The sequence below is a fragment of the Meleagris gallopavo genome, chromosome 4, assembly GCF_905368555.1.
Source record: "Meleagris gallopavo chromosome 4, MGAL_WU_HG_1.1, whole genome shotgun sequence".
Taxonomy (NCBI): domain Eukaryota; kingdom Metazoa; phylum Chordata; class Aves; order Galliformes; family Phasianidae; genus Meleagris; species Meleagris gallopavo.
The window spans coordinates 30,382,828-30,400,952 of NC_139407.1; the positions used below are offsets into that span (position 1 = coordinate 30,382,828).

An 18,125-nucleotide genomic window follows, 5' to 3' on the forward strand; every position below is an offset into this window, starting at 1 on the left:
GTACCAGAGAAGAACCAAGGATTCTCTTCCTCTGATTGTCAATTTCTCCTGTCTTTGCAATTCCTGTCAGTGTTGATGGCTCTGACAAACTAGATTTGATTCTGCATACATCTAGATTACTTCAGGCACTTACACTCATAAAAAAAAATGCAGAAGATTCCCATTCAATTAAAAGACAGAGTTTTGTTCATTTGTTTGTATGTATTTATATTAATACCATCATGTAATTACTGCTTAGTACATATTACATGCCTTGTCCTCAGCAAAAGCCAAAATCTTTCTGAAGATAGGGAGACTGCCTAAGATCTCATCCTGGAATGCAAGTCCAGACATGAGTGAGGACTAAGGACTCTTGCCTTACCCTGTAAGATGAAGGAACTGAACACAGACATCTACAAAATCTCTAGCCAGACGGTCAGAACATGACACATTTTTCAAAAAGCTATGTGAAGAAGCAGACTCATGCCTCAACCAGTAAGAGCTCACCAGCATAAAATCTGAAAAGCCTTCTTAATAAAGCGCATTTCTGACTAAAAGCATATTACTCTTACCTTGTACTAAGCAAAAACTGGCAAATTCTGGACATTAGACCTGAATGATACCATGCTAAACCATATATCTTATACTGCTTTTCCATGACTAGGTAATGAATGGGGGCCTTTTTTTCCAAGAGAAGTTGCAGAATTTGTGTCAAAGGCAAAGTAACTGGGCATTGCACTGGAAGAGACTATGAAGGCTGACAGAGAGAATGAAGCCAAAGAACCATTTTCAGAGCAGCACTGGAGCTGGGCATGTGGCTCAAGTATCAGGAGGAGCTAGAGGATTTTATCTTTCTAGCGACAGATATAGAGAACATTCAGAGGGGAAACTGTGCTTGAGGAAACTGAGACGTGGAAGACAGAAGACATTTCTGACTGTATAGTGCTAGATTTATTGCTGTGAAGGCCATCACATTTATTGGACAGCTTTGTTTCAGAAACTGCTCTGTTTTCTAGTCTTTTTTTCCCACCTGCAAGCAGAAAAAAGAAGCACACAAAACCACATTGCTTCTGCTAAGAGGAGCCCTTAGTCCTACCACAGACCACAGCATACAAGATGAGTGCTAGTTTGGTCTGGGTAAATGATTATAGGGTGCATATTCTGAATGTAACTACATGAGAAATAAAGAAATAAAAAACGGGACTAGCTTGCAATGCTGCACAGAGCAGTAACACTTCAGGAGTCTCACCTAGACTCCTATTTTTCTGCACTGACATAAATCATGCTTTGTGAATTTACTTTCCATTATATTTAATTCCTTGAGCAAAAAGAACTAATGCATCTATCAAGTGAGCTGAAAAGCTAGTTATAAGAAAAAATCTACTGTGAGTGATGCAGTAAAATAAAAGCAAAGTGGAATGCAAAGTGCACTGAGAATTCCTCGTGTGCCCTGCATACACATGCAAAAATATATTTGTCTGAAGAAGGCAACAGTTATTTACATACTATAAGGTAAGATTTAATCTGTTGCAGTTAGATACGAGTGGCAAGGTCTACCTGCTTTTTAAAGCATGTAAAATGAAATAGAGTGAGTACTTTCTCCCCACAGTGTACTAGCAAGTACATGCTTAGACTGTCCATATGGGCCTTTTCTAAAGCCAGAATAGGAAACTGAAAGTTATTATGAGTGTACATGCTTTCCTGAACAGGATCAGGTTTCAATCTATCTTTAAAATTGAACACTTCAAGTATTTTCTGAATCAATGGCTACATTCCTTAATCTCTCTGGGCCACACAACAATGCAATTTTCATTTTTTTTCTCCTCTTCTGTCAGGCACTAGACACACACACACAAAAACCCTGAAGTCCCGATACTTTTGCTTCAGGTCAGCTGCATTACCTTGCATACCAGCAGGCCCAAAATCTTGCCTAGTCAAGAAGATGGCATGATCATGGTGCTCAGAGTGATTGGGGTCTGACTTCTGCTGCTGGTACGCCCAGCGGCAAACATTCTCCAGGCTTCTCGAGGGATTCCCCCTTTCAATCAAGCTAATGGACTGAAAAAGCAATATATTAGAACCAGGATCTTGTAAAGTAAGAAATTCAGTCAAGTTTTGATTTTCTTGAGGAACCAGCTATGTTCCTGTTTTTCCTTCCCTATTTCACTATCACTCTAAATCATAGTAGTCCTCTTTGATATGAGAAAAGAAAGTGAGTACACTGGACATTGACTGATCCATTAAAGAGGACTGATATTCTCTCCTGGCCTTCTTGTCCTAGATCCCCAAGCAGAGCCAAGGAAACGTACAAGAGTTGCCAAATCAGAGTGCTACTGCTTATATCAATGTAATTGTATTTAACAGGGAATGTACATGTGTAATAGCACATATTTGGATTTTTTTAAAAGACAGTGTAACGAGCATTTACATTATCTATTAAAATGGTGACAAATAATGGCCCTTCTGTGCAACATGCATGAATAATATCTAGATAAAGCCTGTAATGTGCAGGATAAATGTCAAAAGACAATGTGATTCAGTTTAGTTAAATGAGAGTGGAGTGACAACACACAGCCTGTGTGGAGGAAGTGAATAACATAAACACAGAGTACAATGCCTCAACTGGTGTAAAACACGATAGCACCAGTAAATCTGTACTAGTTAACACAGATCAGCCATCTGGTTTTGTGAGACTTTCGCTACACAGTATGTCTACAACCTCAATACTTCAAAAGGAAGTGACCAAATTTAATTACAAGACAAACATCAAAGCGGCCTTTCGATTTGCTCAAATTCAGTGCATGAGTTAGATGGAAGGGACATGATCTTTATCAAACCTCAAACAACACTTAGAACATTCTCATCCTGAACAATGTAACAAGTATTTGTTTCATAACTCTCTGAATGTATTTTACCAACAATCAACATGTTGGCACAAGCAAGTCTAAGGCAGAAAGTGGAGAAGTATGCTGTTGCTCAGTAAAAGGAGTGTACAGCACAATGAGAAAAGGAGATAGTTACCATAGAAGTCTGAGTGGAGACAGGGCACCAACAAGTTGTGTTGATCAGTCAAGATGATTGCTACCACTAAAGTCATTTTTCTTCCTTGAGGACTCACAAGGGCAAAAAGTCAGGCTGCAAGCCCAACCCCTAGAGTGAGACTGCAGTGGGCTGATGTGCCCCCCACATTCTCTCAGCCTATCCCTCAGCAGCATCAGCAGGATAGGGGCAGCACTAATGACTTCTGTCACTTGAAGCAAGAGTCCTCACAGGTACTGCACCAATCACTGCAATCTTGCATTTAAGTACAGATAGTTGGTGACATTAAGAAAATACACTGGAAAAGGAGCTTTCCACTGGAATGAATCCATCTAGTATGACAGAAATGTTTGATTGCTGCAGTCTTCCAGCTTCTTAATGATAAATAAGGTGCAAAGTGACACTGCAGCCAGTCCTACACCACTTTTCACAAAAAGGGACAGTGATGGCTCGTGGCAGGAATGTGGGCATAAGCACATTTAGAATGTCGAACAAAGAAGGCAGCTCCCTGGAATTTACACTTTGGTAGACTTCTGCCTCCAGAGCTGCATATGTAGCTCCTACAGACTATGATTACAAAGACTATGAATGCAAAGAACTGGTTTGGAGGCTTGCTTACCTTTGCATACCCCAACATGATCATTCGGACCAGTGCAACATTTATGTGAACACCCAAGGATTCATCGTGGTAAATTTCATTCACCTGAGAAAATAGAAAGGAAAACTTAAAAAGAAAAAAACATGGATGATACAAAGGGAACTTCCAAGGCCATGTATCTATTATTTCAAGTTCTTCAACCACTAGTTTTCTCAGAGGAGGATTCAAGTCTCAAATCACTTCCATGCAGTGAGAAATGTAGACTATACTTCCTGTCATCACATACTCCCTCACTGAGAACTTTCTGAAGCACATTTCAAGACTCCTCTCAAATTTAATGGACTTTGGATCAGAGCCAACAAAAAAATTGTTTGGAGAAAGAAAGACTACAGACCCAGCAAATACTTGTCTGAATGCTTAATTTTACTTGTTTGATAAACATAATGAGGGAAACGAAGTTATTCCTGAAAGCAAGGCTATGGCAGTATGGTCACATTCACTGAGGGATTTAAAAGCAGATAAGAGTTTGCATTAACAACAGATAAAACCATCACCATTCAGCCCACATGGCCACTTCTGCTCTGCCATCTGGCCACTCTAACTGTGGATGAATTCCAGATCCTGTTCCTATTTGCTTCGTCAACATTTGTCTCGCTTCAATCATTTTAAACACATGGGATGAGTATTTTAGTGGGGAGAAGGAGCGCATATTTTTCATTTTGTAAAAGATTCTTCTACCAATAGCTTTCGCTCAAGGAAATATGCAATTAAGTTCAGCATAGGTTTGTCCTCAGAAAATACTTGAGGATTTGACTTAAGGCCATTTCTGCATTTTGAAGCTCTAGGTTGGGAAGGCAGAATATTCAGACAATGACACGATCAATGCGACTCCATTTCTGCACACATGTAAGCATGTGTTTAGCTTTAAAGATCTGAATAATAGTCCTGATTCCAGATCAATCTTAAAATTAATGGGCAAAGTCTTTCCAAATCCCAGAAATGCTTTGGATGTTCTCATCTAAAAGTTTTAAAGTCAACAGCATTGCCAGAGACATAAACTCTGAAGTATACCTCACAGAGTAATGATGTCTCCAAATACACTTGATTTCTGCAAGTCAACACATTCCATTTTAAAAGTTCACCAACTGCATGAAAGCATGTAACATTTACAGGATCTGGAAAGACTTACTATGCACATTAAAAACAATTGCTAGCCAGAGAAAACACCCATATATAAGACATCCTCATGAGACATCAAAACTCTCATCCTCAAAGGCTGTAGAAAACACACAGGAAAAACTAAAATCTCACAAAGAGTCCTCACAAAAGAGTCCATGGCTTTGCATGAAATTAGGTTTGCAGAGGTCTCCAATGAGGTCTCTGCACAGCATTTAAAGACAGAATTTTTATTTCAGTGTTTTTAGTTTGATTTCCAAATGAAATAAAGATCAGATACTTGCTCCTTCTGTCAGTGCTAGTGTCCCAGTACATTTGGGGCCTGTTGAATGCTTTCCAACACCACTTTCTACTTGCAAAACTATAAAGACCTCAAAGAAATCAAGTATGTAGAAGATTTGAGGAAAGTAAGCAGTTTACTGGAAATAACAATGTTACTACTGCTCCCATGCAAGCAAAGACTGAATAGGAACTCAGAGTATGCACACAGAAGCTTTTCAACACTCCCATAATGAGAGCAGCTTATATCCCATTAGAGAGCATAGCCATAAGACAGACATCCAGTGGCAGTTCCACTGTTCACCAAACAGCTGAAATTTTTCACCGTTGTTTTAGTTTTGAATAATTTATTTCAGAAGCAACAAATACTGCTGCTCTGATCTTTAAAGTCAAATTAGTACAAAAGTAACCACATAATTCTAAATAGAGTATTAATGGAATTTAAATCGTGTAGGTCAGAAATTGTTCTTCTTGAGGACCTTCTTTGTGCCTGGTAAGGTGAGAAATGTCCTTTCACTAGAGTATGAATTAGGGAACTAAAACATCTGCAGCTCATCAATGAAGTTACTTATTCCCATCAAAATAAAGTAAATATTATATTATGGATAATCGGTGAAAAGTAAATACCACTGTTTGGAGCAAGGTTGGTATATTTGAGCAATATTTAGAGGTTTTTTTTTTGTTTGTTTTTGTTTTTTTTTTTTTACTTAGGCTAAACAAAACTTTCCCCTTCCCCTGAGGGAAAAAGGTCGTTCTGAGTTGTCCAGTTTGTGGGACCTGGCACAATGATTTCAGTCCATGGTTTTAAAAAATGCAATCCCTTTTAGGACTAACTGGGAACAGACTGTCAACAGGATAGTTTTACAAGAAATGAGCAAATAGCTTAGACTGCTCGCCTCATGAAGCAATTATTCCAAAGTTCAATTATTCATATTTTCTCCTTAGCAATGCAGTAGTATTGCTTCCACCAAAGTTAATCTCAGAAAAACGTTCACAGTTTCCCTTGCGCCAAGAAACAACAAGCTTCCCAGAAGTGACCTTCAAAGAGACATAAAGGATCCTGGAACCAACTGAAAGTTTCAAGTCTTCCTCAACACTTCTCTACAACACCTTTTTCTGTGGACTGCTTTGGAAGGATGTACTGTAGGACCCCCATGAGGAGCAAGCTCATATATGCTCTCATGACCTAGACACAGGAAATTTTGGAAACATGTAACCTTGCTAGAAGGCCACAAATCAAAATAAGTGCAGAAAACTGTCAGCGTAGACTGTAGCGCTTTCAGAGTGCAGTAATTGCATCTATGCTGTGGTTATATTGGCAAAACAAATTACATTCCAAGATACTGGTACTGGTACAAAATGCATATATAAATCACACCCCAGGAAGCTTGATTTGTCTGAGCCGAACTTGGGAAACATATCACAGATGTCCAGCTGGCCATACGGATTCTGATGCAGTATTTAAAAGGAAAAAGTGATTAGGTTGAATTCAATAGTAATATACACAAGAAGAAAATCAGTGCTCCGCCTGGGACAGTGGTGACAACTGGGAGACTCCACATACTGGAGATATCTGTTTACTGAATGGATAATTATTCAAACAGACAACATAAATGTACCTGGCAGTAAACCCTACAGCTACAGTAAGAAGTGCTGGAAAATGGAGATAACTGCAAACCAAGGGATTTCAGGGCTTTCGTGGATACTCACCTGTCTACACATTATGAATGCCAAGGGTGAACCCACATTCCTAAACTGATGTACTTGTAAACTGCAGTGGTGAAATCAAAGACACTCTCAAGCTATACTCTGCTCCCTAAAATAAAGTTGGCTGGATTCTTACTTGTCAAAGAAATTGCAGCCTATTGATGCACAGTCAACAACACATTCCCAGGTTAGATTGGGAGCACCTCTTGCAGTATGTGCTCTTAGTAGCTGGCCTTTCAAATTTGAGACAAACAGAAAGCAGAAGTTGCTTTTGTGCAGGTACTGTGCAATTCCTTTTCATGTTTGCCCACCCTCCCTCCCTTCATGGTGTGCAGGCAGGGGCTACAGGTGAATCCAAAGAAATCTGCTGACATTTTCCTCTACTCAGTCACAGTAATCTCTCTCCTTACACCAAATGTTTCATTTGACTCTCCTTGGGCTTGGGGGGCAATACAGCTTCAAGGACTTTCTGCCTTGATAAAACTACTTACTTTTCCATGTCCGACTTGTGCAGGGGGAATTGCAGTTTATTGATTAGCAGGAAAGTTGAGTAATTCAGAATCTAATGATGAATAACATCATCCACTGTACTGTTCACATCACTAGAAATTGAATAGCTTGAAAATACAGCCTCTTATTGATCTACTGACTACCCACAGGTACAAACCACTAGATTAAAAAGCAAGGAGTGTGATGAGCTCTTTATCAAAGGCTAAGGGCAAAATTAAATTAAAACTGACAAACTAATACATAGGAAAAAGTATAGAAATAGCTCTCCCAACCCATAACCTTGACAGACAACAAGGTAAGTTACAATCTTTGTCACTATCTACAGAAAAGGCTATTTGCTGATGAAGAACATCCCTCAGTACTCGCTGTGATATGGAAATGTGAGAAAATGAAACTCGAAAATGCCTGCTTTCCATAGAAAACCAGGCTGGGAAATGACAATTCAAAGTTTCAAGTGAGAGAACACAAGCTGTCTCTCCCAGCTGAACACACAACCAGTAGCCCAGTTGTCAGCAGTGAGACTGCTGCAAACAGTCACAAGTAGCTCTGCAATACAGCTGTGCCTCCCAGAACAACACTCAGCAGGGGGAAAAGAACTGGTAGGAACAGTGCTCAGTTTGGGCTTCTCTGGCAAGATTATACACATGTCCTCAAAATAATTTTTAAAGCTTTGTATGCTTCTGTGTCTGTCATCTGAATCTGCTTTTTTTGCATTTTTTTTTTTCTCATTTCCTGTTTCCACTGCATGTTTTTTAAGTCTTGTAACGACTATTATGTTGTTAAAATCTTGACAGGAAAGCCTAGTTGTTGTAAAATACCATTAAATCTAAAAAGAAGTAGCAATCTTCACTGTAATTGACCTATAGCTCCTGATGGATGAGGTCTTTCACCTCGCACCGGTACTGTATGAGGAAGTACTCCCAGTAGATGGAGCCATTGATGTTTAAGAAAACACACAACTCCACCATGTTTCAGTTCCACTGTTAGCAAAGCTAAACGCTTTTAGGACCAATATTCTGAAATCTTCTTCAGTGAAGATTTATTTTGGAAAGAAAAAACAATACAACAGATTGTTTTCTGGAGTTCATTTCCTGCCAGCAATGCTCTGCATTAATTCATGCAAAGAACAAAGACATGCTTATAACACTTCACATTTGTTAATTTTTCCACAACACCGGTGGGCCAACAATCAGAATTAAGGCACAGAGGAGATGAGAACTTCTAAATACAATGCTCAATGACTGCTTATTTCAAGATCCCTTATCTGGTAACAGAAAGAGAAGACTGCTCAAAAATCATGTTTGTGCTGATGTTCAGAAAACAATTCCTTGCAAGTCTTCTATCAAGGTTATTTTTTTACTCTCAGGCATAATTTTGAATCTCAAACCTTCTAGATTCAAATATTCTCTTGCTTCCATGTTTGCTCAAACTACCTTAGCTCCTATCTCACATTATTCAGCAGCATCAATGCTCTGTGCAGTTTAGCATAGTCATAAGTTACTGATCAGGGAAAATCTGCAGTTGACATTTCTGAAATACTGCTAGCAAGAAAAGTCCAGCAGATCCACACGGAAACATGTTGCAGATGACTTGCTAATTTACACTGTACTCAGTCACCAGCATTAGCTCTCATTTCCATGTGGAACAGCTCACAGAAGAATGAGCCTCAATCTACCTTTTCTCCTTCATCCATGTTGGTAACATTCAAGCATATGATCAGGTTAGAAACAGACAAAGTCAGATATCTCAGTGTGTTAGGGCCCTACTATGCACTTCTAGTTGAAGTGAATGAGAGACACTAAAATTCACGGTGGTCCTATCCACGTTATAAAAAAAAAAAACAAACAGAGAGATAAAGTTTTGATGGAGATAAAGACTGCAGGTATAAAGGTGTAGACATTTCTGGCACTGTCTTTTCCTACTGAGGTGAATCATAAAGCTTCTGTAAACTTCAGCACTAAGCAGCTTCGATAGTCACCTCCTTGAAATGTTTTTTGCACAAGAAATAAAATTAAATGTGGACATTTTTTTCTCTAGATTAATGGACAAAAATGCAGAATTATTATTTAGAAAGGTGACATCCACAAAGCTGCTGTGCTCAGTGGACAGTGATTGTCAGAATTGGAATTTGGTCTGCAATTTGAGAATGAATGATGCACAGAAGTACCACTCTACTAGCTAATTTTGGTTTATTCTCAAGAAGAAAAAAAATAGAAAGACATAAATACTGACAAGCCCAAACTTGTTTAGAATCCCCCAGTATTACCTGGTATCCTATGTGCCTATCTTTCTGATCTCAGTTATTTTAATTCAGGGAAACTTCATCTTAAGTAACTATCAAGTGAGTAACAAATGTCACAGGAGACTCTGTATCTCAAATCTAAGGAAACAGTGCTGAAAACATCAAGCTTTTTTTTAAGTGACTGCTTTAAAAAGTGCATTTGTTACCTGTTGCTGAAAATGATCGTGAATGTTTCTCTCTTCTTTTCTTAGCTGAAAATCAAACTTCTTCTAAATTGAATGCAGTGCTTTAAAGAACTCTTTTTATCATTTGAGGTTTCTCTCAGGTAGTGTGGAGGAGAGGAAATACAAGTTATGAGAGACAACATAACACAAAAGTAGAGCAAACTGTGAAGCTTGCAATATACTGCCAGTGCCACATTCCCATAACACATTAAACAAATGGCAAAAACTGATTCTTCTCTTCCCTGAAAAGTGCCATGTGATAAAGACAGGGTCTAGCTCCTGAGGGACCCACTTGGTTACTGAAGGACTGCCTGGCTCTGGAGCATGACCGGGATGGAAGAATGAAAAAAGGGAGGAAGAGAGACAGGAAAGGAAGGGGAGGCTGAGACCTTCTCAGTCCTGCAGCACCCCATTTCCTTCTGTCAGTCTTTGCTCTATGTGGTTTCCCACTATATTTCTGCAGGGTGACCAAGGGTTGCTCTACTGGGGATCAGAAGCAGTGCTAATGCAACGGAAGGGCTTGGTAGATCCCTTCTGTGATTCTGGTATCAGCAAGATCAGGAAAACGTCAACTGTGTAACCTCAAGGAATTCAGCTGAAATTGACTAGCACCAGGCAGGCCACAGAGTTACCAGAAACAGCTCCTAGGTAATTACATTCTCTCCAGTGGGTTGTTTTAGTCATCAGCCCTTCTGGAAAGAAGCTGTATGTGACTCCAGTATAAGTGCTGTGAGATAAGGCTATAGCTTTACCTACCAACTAGGGACGACACTAAATTTTATTATCTGGGAGTAGATGGGCTCATCTGGGCTTCTGATTTCCAGCTCTGCCCCTTAACAGCTGTTTAATACACATCTCTGATGCATCCCTGTTCCCAAAGCTAAGAGAACATGTAAATACTGAATAAGGGGAAACATTTCAGGCATTTATTTAGCTGAAGCTCAACCTCTAGCTCCAGAGCTCCCAATGACATCACATGAACATGCAATCCTTAGCTCTCAGCAAGCCAGACAGCTTTGGCACTGAGAGCTGTGCAGTTGTGTCACCATGGCACTGTACCCAGGATAACCAGTTGTAGCACAGGATTGAGTGTGATTTATACTGCTTTTTTTGCACTTGAGCAAAATAGAATTGCCTATGATGTCTATGTATATTAGTTATTTTTAAGCTAACCTGGATCTAAGTGCATTACACGTGGCAAAACGACTTATAACTTCCTTACTTGGGGAAGCAAGCTAGGCTTAGTGAATTAGCATCAGCCTTGCAAAAATCCCTAGGAATGCTAGGAACATCACAAGTTGCTTTTCTCCTTCCATTGTTAAGAAGAGTGAAAGTTGAGATATGCTAAGTTCAGATCTTGAATCCTCACACCACTAGATCTAAACCTAAATCAGAACTCAAAAGTCAGGTTCATTTCTGCATCAGTCAAGTTCAGCCAGGCCAAACGGTGTCTGCTGATGTCAGCAGTGCATTAGGCTGCCAACAGCTGCAGTCTTAATGGCTGATGATCTAGGAATAAGCAACTACCTGCTGGTGTGCTTTCTAATTCCCTCAAGTCTAAAAAAGAAACTTCTAGTAACAACAAAGATACACAGTTACTAGACATGCATTTGCAGCCACCGAAGTCCTGCTGTTGATTTATTCCTGTCTCATCCCTGATCCACAAAGCAGCCCAGGTTCAATGGCTTGTTTCTCCTCAAAGATCTTCACACTCAGCTTCCTAACACACCAGAGTCAAAAGCCTCCTGTGTGCATGTCAGAGGAATGGAGGAAGTTATGATTAAATGCTTTGGGCTCCAAAACCAAATGCACAGACATTACTCAACAGATCCTTTTCATCAAACCAAGATTCTACAGCATCCATTCACTTACTGTTAGAGAGCGACTCCCCAGGCCTACTGAAATAGTACTAAAAAAATTAAGCTCCCAATTACAGAAACAGTAGGAAACGCGACAAGACTGAACAATGCTTCAGGTTGTAAACTTAGCAGACTGAATTCCGTTTTTCTGTTACAATGTGTGTGTTACGTCTGGAGTTTCTTATTCTAGATTTATAGCAGAGTTGTTATAATTTTACACAGAGCGATGCTGTTAAAGATATCAGTTGGTTTAAACTCATATCAAGATTTTTTCCGGCCAAATTCTACAGATTGCATTTTTAGATTGCTCATCCTCATTTTGGAAGCTCAACAGGTAGATGGAACTTCAAACATGCTCAGAGTGTTTGTGCAGTTGGAAACTGAGATGAGATTGTGACAGGTGCATGGTGCTGAATTTTTTTTTTTTAATGGACATGGCTCTGAGCATCTGAAAGGTAAATGGCATCTTAAAACAAAGAGACCATAACTATAGGTGCACTCCAATCCTAGCTCTATGCTTCCCTCCTGTTATGTATAGATCTCTGTTCCTTAAGCAGTACATCTGGTCACATATTGTTGGAAACACAGTTCATTATGAAGAGACAGTTTACTTAGGTAACTGAAGAGCTTACCAAGGAAACCAAGAGACATTATCTAGACACTGCAACTCACCTTTAGTCCGAGACACAACAGGTCACATTTTCAGCCTCAGCTCTCCATCTCAGTAGCAGTGTGATGCAACCATTGCACAGCATGCACTAAATGGGCGTTCTTGAAGTGCTTTGGGCAGGACATGTTACAATACAAGTCACAAGGATCAAAGCTTGGACCAAAGGGAGAAGGCATGGGAGAAAAGTAATATCATAATGCCTCCTATTTAATGATGCTGGCCCATGACGTCATAGGCAGATATTGGTGGTATGGCAGTAGAGGTTGAACCTTCTTGACAATATTTCATTACATTTTGTTGCCATGGGACAAATGGCAGCAGAGGGGCAGTCTGACAGAATGGTGGAAGTGTGTATGAAGCAAAGGGGCATCACTGAATTCCTCCATGCAGAAAAAATGGCTCACAATGGATGTGAGCACAGTGAGATGGTGGATGGTGCATTTCATCAGTGGCAACAGTGGCAGTGGGTCACCTACACTGGTTCTGATTTGTATGAGTGCTTCATGCAGACTCTTGCTCATCAGTGGCAAAAATGCACAGCCAGTGCTGGTGACTGTGTGGAAAAGTAGTGTTTTGTAGCCGAGAATGTGCTCTGTCAAATACTATTACTGTGCTCTTTGCATCCATCTATTGAAATTTCTGTGGAAATAAATAGGCATTACTTTTGGAGTGATCTATGTATATCTAGACACAAAATAATTGCTAACCCTCTAATTTCTTCAGGAGGTATGATAAAAGAATTCTACAAGTTTGTTTCTTTACAGTTTCTTTGCAGTTTCTGTAGATATTGTCACATCACTTAAGGAATAGCTACAGCTAGAGGGTAGCTGAAAAGTACCATTTGGTATTTATATTTTCTATGATTCGATGACTTATCCTTGCTTAAGCCATGCTGGTTACCACCAATCACCTCGTCTTTATTTTCTGCAGCCCAGAAAGCCAACTGTATCCCGGGTTGCATCAAGAGAAGTGTGACCAGCAGGTCGAGGGAGGTGATTCTGCCCCTCTACTTTGCCCTTGTGAGACCCCATCAGGAGTACTGTGTCCAGTTCTGGAGCCCCCAACACAAGAAGGACATGGAGTTATTGAAGCAGGTCCAGAGGAGTGCCATGAAGATTATCAGAGAGCTGGAGCATCTCCCCTATGAGGATAGGCTGAGACAGCTGGGGCTCTTCAGCCTGGAGAAGAGAAGGCTCCAAAGAGACCTTATAGTGGCCTTCCAGTACCTGAAGGAGACCTACAGAAGAGCTGGGCAGGGACTTTTTATAAGGGAACGTAGTGATAGGACAAGGGGAAATGGTTTTAAACTGGAAGAGGGTATATTTAAACTAGATATTAGGAAGAAATTCTTTACTGTGAGGGTGGTGAGACACTGGAATAAGTTGCCCAATGAGGTTGTGAATGCTCCCTCCCTGGAAGCATTCAAGGCCAGGCTGGATGGGGCTTTGAGCAACCTGGTCTAGAGGAGGTGTCCCTGCCTACCACAGGAGGGCTGGAACTAGATGATCTTAAAGATCCCTTCCAATTCAAACCATTCTATGATTCTATGATTTAGGGTGCTTCTTCATTCTGCATGCTTTTTCTTTAACCTCAGAAACAGATGTTAGGAGCTGTCAAGAATGTTTCAAGTTTACATACTTCTTCCCACTGTTTTTCAGCTAGAATCTTTCACTATATAAGGAAAGTAAAATCAGACTCCTGTCCTGAGGTCCTCATTCAGGCCTTTCAGGCAAAACTCCCTTGAAACCAATGGCAACTTGTCTGAGAAATACACTTTTGCTATAGCTTTGTTGAATTTGAGTCAACAGGAGAGTTAAAGGTAAAATAACTTCAAAATCTCAAACAGGAAAACAGTTTTGTAAGTTTACACTGCTACTTTTTGAACTGGCACTATTGGCAGAAGCAACTGCACTGTTAATATAGTTATCTGTGTAAGCTGACACATTCCAATTTTATCAGTTTAACATCTTTTATTATTTAGGAATTATGCAAAGACCTAGGAGTAGATTTTTTTAAACAAAAAGTTTGCATAATCTTCCTGCATTAATAGTCTCTCTCAGCAAACCCCCCTCCAAAAGGCAATCTTACAGCATACCAAGGCTCCAGTCCCCAGGGCACCTCCTGAAGAAATGGAGCACAAATGCATGCTGTGACTGCCCCAGTTCTCCCACTTTCCTCTGCTTGTGCAAAAGGAACAGAAATAAAATTTCTCAGAATTGCTAAGCACTCCTAACAAACCTGCTTGGCTTGCTCCCATAGAATTTAATTTACAGAACAAACATCATGCTATCTGCTGTTATCTGTAGCTTGTGTTGTGATAGGGGATATTCACACCTTCTTGTTTAGCCAAGTAGCAGAGAAAGAGACTGACTGAGAGAAAAACAACAAAGGACACTCCCATGACAATACTCTGCTGCCTTGCAGTGATCAGCACTGCTTGCTAGATCCCACTGTTCTGTTTATAACACAACTATCACAGTAGTTAACTAAGCTTGTAGAAGCCAGGAGACTACCAGGTCACTCACTATCATGAATAACTTCCAAGAGCACTTAACAACCCGGGAACTTCAGCCCATATGACCTCACATAATAAACAGAGCATCTATCAACCAAAAGCCATTTGTCAGGAATAACAATTCTATCCTTGAACATAAGGGACAACGTCCAGCATTTTTCAACTATCTGGACATTTTTCTGTTTTTCGAATTTGAGATTGGGGAATACAGGTGTGTTTCCATTTTTACAATGCAGATTGTGGAAAAAAAGGCCCTCCTTTGTTTTTAAATAAACCTCATCTGCCCAAAGCATCAACAGGACTGCTAATAACCCCACCCTGTCCTCTTTAGTTCTGTATAATCACATTTTATCAAGGAAGGAGAATGTGACACAGCATGTTACACATCCAATGGATACTTGGTGGAAGCTCACGTCCCGCAGTGCTCTGTGAGAAAGCCTTTGCTTTCCCAAACTCACAGTATCTTGCAGGCTTTTATTTCAAGAGCATCCACATGCAAGAACAGTCATGAGCACATGGGCTAACAGAATTATTCTATGAAGCTCTGTGAGATGTATGAAGCACAGTACCTTCACTGAGGGTGAAGGACAGTAAATTCTTGGAATTACCTTAGAATATATCCTAGAATACCATTATGAAAAAGATCAGTTGAAGGAGTGAGCACCTTGAAAATAAAGAAGCAAACCCAAAAGCAGACAAAATTATCATCTTTGTATTTGTATCAATCATGATCTCCTAGGTACTGCTGCAAGAGTTTACAGAAACCTTTAACATTTTTAAAGCAAAACAGCACAATGCTATGGAAGATACTCACTATGTTCATGAGGGTGAGGAGGTAGTTTTGAACATGTTCTTTGCCATGGAACCGGACGACAGAGTCGTCCACACCTAGCAGCACCTCAATGTTGTAGTCGTCATCTCCTGTGTGCCTGCGTCGCCTCAGGGTTTCATTCAGTTGCTGTTCTACACTGCTGTACAGGGAACTCAGGTCTCCAAGGCCCCCAAGAAGAGATTCTACAATGAAACAGTAAGATATAAACATCTACTCCAATTCCACTTCAGAAACATCCCCCCGCATAACATCTTCAGCTGTATAGTCAACATTTCTTTGGATAAAATAAAACAGAAACTAGGAAGAAAAAAGATTTAGATATTCTAAAGGCATAAGAGTGGAGGAAGTCATCAGATACCCACTGAAAAATATAATTCACCATATGGTTCTGTACTTTACTATGTGGTTCTTATAAAATAAAAATCATCCTTAAGTACAAGTTAGACCAAATACTTCTCTTCCTCATCCAGAATTTCCTCCCTTCTTTTTACAGCACAAGGCATAGTTGCAGAGTGCCACAGACATGGGTTGTGGGATGCTGTGCAATGTTCAACTTGTGGCTTTAGTGCCCTTGTACACAACCACTGGAACAGCGAGGCAATTCCTCTTACATTTCATAAGAGTTCTCTGTTTAAAATACAGATGTTTAAATATCCTACCCTATGAATATCGCGAAATACTGGAATAATCCAATGAGGACATAGGTCAACGGGCAGAGTTATAATAAACTATTTTGAATTGGCTTTTAAGAGGATGTATTTAGTAGCCCATATCTGAAATGACTTAAAAACCATCTCTTCCTCTTAGAACAGTAAAGCAAAACATTATCATAGAATTTTGACAGGAAAAAGTAACAGCTGTAGGCTATTTAATTCTTCCAAAATCCAAGCCAACACATCAACTGGCTCTAAGCAATAAACAACAGTGAACAGGCCTTTTTGGAACATCTTACACTGCAAATCTTCAGCTAAGTACTGCAGTCCTCACTAGGAATAGGACTGCTCTTAAGTCTCTGGCTCTATGACAGAGACAGGAGCATGCCCATTTCCTTAACTCTTCCATTCAGGAAAAATAGACAATACAGTCCTTAAATACACAGAGCTCTTCCTGCTCTGTGGACCCAGCAAAAGCAACCAGCTTCAGAAGGTCAGAAAAGAGTACAGTCTTGCTCTCCACTGATGTCCAAGTCTGAAACAGACTTGTATCAAAAAGGTACATTTCCTCAAATGATGGCACAGCTTTCAAGCCCTATTTCTCCACATAGGAGGTAATAAAAGCCAAGGTTGCAAGTAAATGAATTTGTCCTTCACATATTTTAGTGAAGACTCACAGTAAACTGGATGTAAGCTATGCTCATGGAAAAACAGTAGGACTAGGGCCAATTTTGCAAAATGTGCTGGATGGCCATGCTGTAATTCATCCAGAGCAGATTCAACAACCAGCTCAATTAACTGGAAAACCTCTCCCTCCTTGGTACCACAGTGGTTCACAGTAACACATAAATAACTCTCCCAAACTCCACATCAAATGGAAAGGTTGTCCCCAGTTGTTTTTAGAAGCTTAGCCTGTCACTGTGGGTGAGAGACCAGGTCTGCAAACAGCTTTACAATTCAACCGCAAGTCCTCTCACTCTCAAGAATGCAAACCCTGTGATAGCACACAAGTGGGAAATTCATAGACAAGCTCCAATTCTAAAAATTGCTACAGCTGGCAAAGCTGCCGAGCACACTGTCCAATGGAAATATACCAGCAATGTCATCATATCACTACACCCACGGCATGAATGGAATAGCTTGAGATCGGTTCAGAAAGAACCAACTATCTGCTCTGTGTAGAACCTTTGGTTTGGCTGTCACTCCCCCTATTAAATGAGTGGTTTTGTGGTTCAAATAAGAGGAAAATCTCTTTCACTGTGTGCATGTGAGTGGGCAGGAGGAGTCAGAGAGGACTTCTTTTTTCTCACTTCTCTAATATGTAGCCACTTCCTGCAAACAGAAGGTGCACTTAATATGCCACTATTTTCCATACATGTACTCACAGAATTTTTTCAAGTGTGTAATCCCAACAAAGCAAGAAAAAGTAAACTCATTCTAGGAAGAAATATAGTGGCTGTTCTTGGACAAGATTTGGGAAAAAAACACCACAAGTATCAGAAACATTTTCAAGCATTGAGCATCCTGCTTTCCTGAAATGCATCTTGTTTGTTTCTTTGCATGGAAAACCCAACTCTTCCCCAAACTGGGCTAACAAACAAGCAAACACCATTTCACTCACTCTATCATGCAGCATATTCTATGAAATGTACCAAGACTTTTCAGGATGTTAAGCAGCATCCACTCTCTCTAGTTCTTCTTCTTCCTTTTTTTTTTTTTTTTTTTGGTATGCTAACTGGTTTTTAACTTTCTGTCTACTGCTTCTGCCGCCACTATAAAAACATTCCTTAACAGTGAAATGCTAACATGGGAAAAAGAGTATTAATTTAAAGGCTAATCTGA

At 40.0% G+C, this 18,125-nt stretch overlaps 1 protein-coding gene across 5 annotated transcripts in view; it reads right to left on the bottom strand.

The window, feature by feature from the left end:
- Nucleotides 1-18,125, bottom strand: part of ADAMTS3 (ADAM metallopeptidase with thrombospondin type 1 motif 3) — a 129,344-nt gene that overhangs the window by 23,704 nt on the left and 87,515 nt on the right. For all 5 annotated transcript variants that reach the window (XM_085222694.1, XM_085222695.1, XM_085222696.1 and 2 more), the window contains 3 exons: nucleotides 15,613-15,812; nucleotides 3,638-3,721; nucleotides 1,881-2,037 (listed from right to left, as the gene is read on the bottom strand). In XM_085222694.1, the coding sequence (XP_085078820.1) occupies nucleotides 1,881-2,037; nucleotides 3,638-3,721; nucleotides 15,613-15,812 (441 nt within the window). The remainder of the gene's footprint in view (nucleotides 1-1,880; nucleotides 2,038-3,637; nucleotides 3,722-15,612; nucleotides 15,813-18,125) is intronic.